Raw genomic sequence first — 6660 nt, forward strand, 5'->3', positions numbered from 1 at the left:
TCACGTAAGGCTGACCAAAAATATTTACTTTCTTCTTTCACATAAATAGACTAAAATGGATGGAGAATTTCCCGCTGAAATCAAGGGCATTCACCATTCAGTGACAAACAGCCTCCATCTGGGATATATTTGTTACCTTGCTCTCTCTCAGAGAAGGCAAAGAAAGAAAATAAAAAAATAAACACCTCAGGCAGAGGTATTGGTTCCTCTTGACAAACAATTTTTTTTTTGGTGCATCATCTAAGTACCTCCGGTCAAAAGCTTCATTTTACAAACCAACCTTGCTCCCTAACCAAGCCCTTCAACTTTTTCAAGTGACTTTTTTTCCATGACCCATTCTTCCCATCCCTACAGTCTAAGAGACAAGACAAAAAGCTGGGTTTCCTTCTGGGGTGCTCCTTGTTCGAGTGGATTCCCACCAATACCTGCTGTGCTGTTAACCATTGGCGTACCGGCCTCTGCTGGAAAGCACAGAAGGAGGGTGGATTTGATGTTAGAGTAAGCACTGAAGCGCCTGGGTACCTCCCTGCCTTGCTGTGGCTGAGCCCAGGGAACCCCCAGGAGAGGAGAAGGAGGGGAACATCGGAAAGAGTCTGGCGAAGTGCAAGCACGTCCCTGCCTGTCTGGTCCCTGCCCGGTCCCTGCCCCGTCCCTGCCTGGTCCTGCCCTACCTGGTCCTTGCCCAGACGCTGCCCGGTCCCTGCCCGCTTCTGCCCTGCCTGGTCCCTTCCCAGACCGTGCCCGATCCCTGCCCAGCCCTGCCCGGTCCCTGCCCGGTCCCTGCCCGCTCCTGCCCATCCCTGCCCGCTCCTGCCCAGCCCTGCCCGCTCCTGCCCAGCCCTGCCCGCTCCCTGCCCGCTCCCTGCCCGCTCCCTGCCCGGCCCACGCGGAGCTGTCCATTCAGCACCACGGCCGGCGTGGCCGGGCTCCGGGAGCCCGGCGGGAGGGACGGCCGGTTCGGCTCGGCTCGGCTCGGCTCGGCTCGGCTCGGCTTGGACAGGACCCAGGCAGCACTCCCGGCGGAGGGGAGGGGGGGTTCCTCCGCAGGGCAGGGTGCGGGGGGGGTGCGTGTGCGGGGGGGGGGGGGCTGTGCGTGTGTAGAAAGGTGCGTGCAGCCCAGTGTTCGCAAGGGGAGTCTGCACAGTGTGCGTGTGCGGGTCGGGGAGTCTGTAAACGTGCGTGTGTGCTGGGGCGGGGGGGGGCTGTGGGGTGGGGGCTGCGGGCAGCCACGCAGGAGTGTGTGTGTGTGTGTGTGTGTGTGTGTGTGTGTGTGTCGGGGGGGGACACACCCAGGACAGGTCTGTCAGGAGGGCTGTGCGTGTGCGGCGCCGTGCGAGGGCGAACGCGTGTGCGCGCCGCGGTGTGTGCGGGGCGCGGGTGGCAGCCGCGATCGGGCTGGGCGCCGGCTTCGTGGGTGCCGTGGGTGCGAGTACGCCCGTGTGCCGCCGGGTCCTGCGCTACCGGTACGCGGCAGAACCGCCGGCGGAGCCGCCCGCGGGAGGAGCCCGGCCCGGTGCTGCCCGCCCGCCCTCCCTCCCTCCGCCCGGTGAGTGCCGCCGCACCGCGCCGCGGGACCGGGGGACGAACCGGGGGAACCGGGGGGTCCGGGGGGGCAGCCGGCGACCGGGGGCCGGCAGCGCGACCGTGGGGCACGCAACTTTCCCGGGAGGGAGGGGAGTCGCGGCGGGACGCGGCGCCGGGGCTGCTCTCCCGGGGTGCAGGGGGGACCGTGGCCCTTTTCCCCGCCACCCCGGGCCCCGGAGGTGTCCTCTCCCCGCCGCCGGGCACGGAGCTCCCCGCCGGTTCCACCGCCCCTGCCCGGAGCGGTGCCGGCGGAGCCGCGCTGCCCAGCCCGCCCTCCGCAGCGCTCCCGGCCGCTTCTCAACTAAGTTGCCGAGAAGCCATTTCTGACCCGGCACCTTCCCCGAGAAGGGAAAACATTGCCAGGAACCCGCGCTCATCCCTTCTCTCTGCACCCTTTTTTGCAGGCGTGGCTGGTCCCAGCTAAACATGCTGCCAGGAGGGCTCAGGAACGCGCGGCAGGCTCTGCCCCGTTAGCCCGGGGTTCCCGGGGGGGCTTCGGCCATGAATTCCTCTCCCCCCGCCCCCGGGCCCCCCCCCCGGCCCTCTGCAGCTCTGGCAGGAGGAGAACCAGACCCAAGGTGGGCTCTGGAACGGGAGCCAGGAGCTGGGCTGGGAAGAGCTGGAGAAGATGCTCTTCCTCTTCGTGAAGGAGCCCGTCACCATCAGCCTCACGGCGATGTACCTGGTATCCTTTGTGGTGGGCTTCGTGGGCAACATCATGTCCATCAGGGTGCTCACCCGGAAGCGTCGGAGTCGCGTGTCCAGCCTGAGTGCCACCCGCAGCCTCCTCATCAACCTGGCCGTGTGCGACCTCATGGTGGTGTGCGTCTGCATGCCCATCACCGTGGGCAACCTCATCTACAAAGCCTGGGTGTACGGGGACTTCCTCTGCCGGGCGGTGCCCTTCATCCAGGCTGTTTCTGTCTCCGCCAGCGTCCTCAGCCTGACCGTCATCAGCGTGAACCGGTACTACAGCGTGCACAATCCACTCAACGCCCGGTCTTTCTTCACCCAGAAGAGGATCCTCAGCACCATCCTGGTGGTCTGGTTGTTGTCCTCAGGGATATGCATGCCCCTCATCTTCATGAACAAACGGGATGAGATTGGGGTGGTGGAGGGCTTGCCTCTGGTGTTTTCCATCTGCAGGGAGATTTGGCCTCAGGAGAGGCTCAAGCAAGCCTACAACTTTCTGCTCTTCTGTGCCCTCTACTGCCTGCCGGTCCTGTTCAACATGGTCATCTGCTTTCTCACGGTGCGCCGGCTGTGGAGCCGCAGCAGCCAGCTGAAGGAGAGCACTGCCCTGAATCGATCTCTGCCAGCCTCCAGGCTGAAGATCCGGAAGAAGGTAGCGCAGATGGTGGTGGCCCTGGTCCTGCTGTTCGCAATCTCCTGGCTGCCCGTCTACCTGATGGACATCTGGATTGATTTCAACATCCCCAAATCTTTGCAGGATGTCACTCCTTCTCCTTGGATCCTGCAGCTCAGACCTTTTGCCCAGTGGCTTGGCCTCACCAATTCCAGCCTCAACCCTATATGCTATTGCTTTGTTGGGAACCTCTACAGGTCAGCCAAGGAAATGAAGAGCAAATACCACCAAAGAATGGTCTCTCTCTTTAACTTCTCTCTGTCTGAAGGGACAACCCGTTCCTCGGTCCCAGAGCCGCTCTCTTACCGGAGTTCAATGGAGCCTGCAAGGAAAGGACCCTCCGCCACCCCCACCATGGGCAGGAGATGTCAGGGAGGTCATGGCCGTAAGAACAATTGTGGACACTTGAACTCCTGCCAGCATCCAGCCCTGAACACTGTCTCCAGTGAGAACACTTCCTTGTAATTCTGCTCAGGAAGTGCACCTCATACCCTCATCCGCATTTAATGACTCTTTAGAGGTCTTTCTGAACCAGATATTTTAACGATGGAAAAAAAATTTCTTCTAATCACTCCCACCACCAGTTCAAAAATACTGAGACAGGGAAAGAAGCAAATAATGAGAGAAAAAGATGGCATATTTTAACTCAGATCAAGTTTTAAGACAAATGATTTTTACTGGGGACAACTAGATGTGCAGCCTGTTGCCCAGTCAACAGTCACATAATTAGATAGATCAACTTCCCAACGAGTGAGCTCTCCCCGCAGCTCCATCTCTGGATGCAGAGATGCCGTGTGGATACAGCAACGATTTGACTGCTTGCTGCTGCTCACCCTGTGCTGACAAAGAGCAGTGGTAAGAGGCACTCTCTGCTCCAAAGCCATCAGTTGTAGTTGCAAGCAGTGATGAAATGCTAGAAACAGCCTCATAAAAAGTAATAGTAGTGGAGAATTTCACACACTTTACCACTTGAGATTTCATTGTCTGATCATATTGTTTCACTCCTCCATGCAAATAAATTCTCCTGATGTGAAGAGACAGTGCCAGAAGTACTAAAGCAACCATGACCACTCCACAGTTGGGAATTCTGAAGGGATAATGGGGCCTCGGAGATGGTTTAGGAAATGCAATAGGAAAATATTCTTCGGGCATCAGCTCTCTTTCTTACAGCTATGTTCCTGCAGGTGGGGTGAAAAGAACTGGGCATCTTTTAACATGGTTTGCACTTGAAAAACCAGCCCGTGTTCAGCTGTGACTGTACCAAACAAAGTCAATGGCATGTGAAAATAAAAATAGCAAGTGGTTTATAGCTAATAAAATCAGAATCAATTAATGCAATGCTATTTGTCTGGGAAGGAGAGCATCAAAGGGCTTGCTTTTCCTGAAGATCAGGAGTAGGTTAAAACCTATTTCTTCCATCATGTCCTTTAAAGGAGGCTTTGATAAATAAATTGTATACTTTTATTATATTAGCATCAAAAGGCCCCACTAAAGCTTGAGAATTCTACTGTGCTGAGCACTGGATCTGTATTCATAAAGAAAGGAAACCTTTCTCCCAAAGATCTAAGTGAAAACACGTCAGACCAGGCAATAAGTGGGAGCAAAAAAAATACAACAAAGACCCAAAAGGCTGGAATGAAACTAGAGATCAGCCCCTTCCCTGTGCCTGCCCAGTTCTAAGTGTGAGGGGATGCCTACCATCTCCTGATGCCAGAAGAGCTCATACCCCAGCTACTTGCGTACCAGCACCCGGCGCAGCAGGGCTCTCCCCTTAGCGAGCCCCAGAACGAACGCAGCAGCCTTCCTGGGAGAGGATTTTGCATTTAATGGAACTCAGGCTTTTGATGACTGGAGGCTTTTTTTTTTTTTATTACTGAACAAGGGAATGACGTTCTGGGAAATCTAAGTTTCAAATAATATCCTCCTGCCTTCTAGGGAGCCTTTTGCTTACAAAAAAATAGAGACGAAACCAACAGTATTCCCACCTTTGTAATGATCACTCAATAACATTTTATGTTAACAATAATCTTCCTGGAAAACAAAAGATGCCTCCTTAACAGACAGTGCCATCTGCGATTTGTATCCTCTTTTTGTGTGAACAAGAAAGAAATTACAACTACCCAGATTTAGTTTGGGTGAGAAATCGCTTTTATGTGTGCTGGGAGATGAGAACATCTGCATTTTTGCAGGTGATAGAGGAGTGTACTGACTGCCGGTAGCTGTGGAGAAAAGCCTGTCAAGCTTGCTCCGAATGCCCACTGACTCCAGGTCCTGGAAACAGATGTCCTCCACCCCCAGACCAGATGTGACACAATACTGAAACTTCCCTACGTTGCCCTGACCAATGTATTTAATCCTGCCCTGAATAAACCGCAAAGGACGGACCATGGAGATGCCAGACCAGCTCCGTCCCATGAGGTGGCCCAGCTCTGAAAATGGCCAGGATCAAATGACGCAATCAAAGGTGCAAGAAATCCACATTTTAAAGTATCCCAGAGGAGGATTTTTTTTCTCTCAGTTCATGAGCTGATGCCTGGATCCTGCCCTGAAAATCTCCGTACCCTCCACAGAGGCAGAAGTACCAGGGACTGTGTGTTCCCCTGAACATGCCCGTGCCTTCCCCTCCTGATGCAGATGCCCATGCCTTTCTCCAGCCCCACAGCACTCCTAACCACCAAGATAACACCGTGTCAAGGGCCACTTCCACCGAGCAAGGTCATCTCCTCTTTACACTTCTAAATGTATTTTCCAGTTTCATTCAGTGTTCCTGTTTTCCTATAATAAAGTCGAATTGCTCACTTTAACTCCTCTGTGTCTCCCTCGGTCACTCTCTCCCTATCCCCCATGCGCCAACCGCTTCTCCACTGTTTCTATAGCGAAATCTCCCCCTGCTTCTCACCGTTATCAGTCTTTGCCTGCAAATTCCCCTCAGTCTAACGACTCATTCATGTCTTCACTCCTCTGATGAAAAATCCCTTCCTGCCCTGCTGATTTGAATGGCTCCTTTTGTGCTGCAGACACCTGTTTGCTACGGAGAACGCTGATTTATTTTGCACGGCTTACCCAACGGCTGCCAGGTAGTAATGAATTTCGGTCACTATCACCCAAGGGTAAATGAGAAGCAGTGACGCCAATGTGAAAGCCACACAGCATCCCATGAGCTGCCCGGGCTCTGGCAGTGATTTTATTAACCTGAACAGGTCTGTGTAACGCAGCAGTGCCTGGGTGACTCACGCTGGCTCCGAGTGAGGTGAAACCTCAGCATTTGGGAAAGTGACTTTTTTCCCCTCCTATCTGATAAAAGATCTCTTTATGTTTAGGGCTGAGAAGATATCTGAGGGTCCCCCGGGCCACATAAGCTCCTTGTTTCAGATGCCAGCCACTTTGATAGGCATTCAAGGCACTCCTGGCTCTTCGAGGAATCAGGAGCAGACACGGCTCTGGCTGGTGAACACAGATGGTTTCCTGAACGGAGCTCAAGCAAAACGTCTCGCACTCAGTATGTGGTTGAGGAAATGTGTTTCTCACTAAATGCACCCAGGCAGACTGGAAATGTGAATTTTAGATGTCTCGAGGACAATGCTTTCCCACAGCAATGCTGCTAACACATGTAAGTCCCACTCTTCCCCTTACAGGTCTTTCTTCTCTGCTTTGCCATTTGAATCAATACAAGCATTTTAACACATTACCAAAATGGGATGTTTAAAACA

At 54.2% G+C, this 6660-nt stretch overlaps 1 protein-coding gene across 1 annotated transcript; it reads left to right on the forward strand.

Annotated features, from left to right (window-relative positions):
* Positions 1 to 1289: 1289 nt before the first annotated feature.
* On the forward strand, positions 1290 to 5816 carry LOC115335905 (galanin receptor type 1-like). The gene is made up of 2 exons (XM_030002256.1): positions 1290 to 1546; positions 1989 to 5816. Exon 2 carries the CDS (start codon positions 2213 to 2215, stop codon positions 3413 to 3415), a length of 1203 nt encoding a protein of 400 aa, XP_029858116.1. The 5' UTR covers positions 1290 to 1546; positions 1989 to 2212; the 3' UTR covers positions 3416 to 5816.
* Positions 5817 to 6660: the final 844 nt, after the last annotated feature.

The sequence above is a fragment of the Aquila chrysaetos genome, chromosome 25 (genome assembly GCF_900496995.4).
Source record: "Aquila chrysaetos chrysaetos chromosome 25, bAquChr1.4, whole genome shotgun sequence".
Lineage (NCBI taxonomy): Eukaryota > Metazoa > Chordata > Aves > Accipitriformes > Accipitridae > Aquila > Aquila chrysaetos.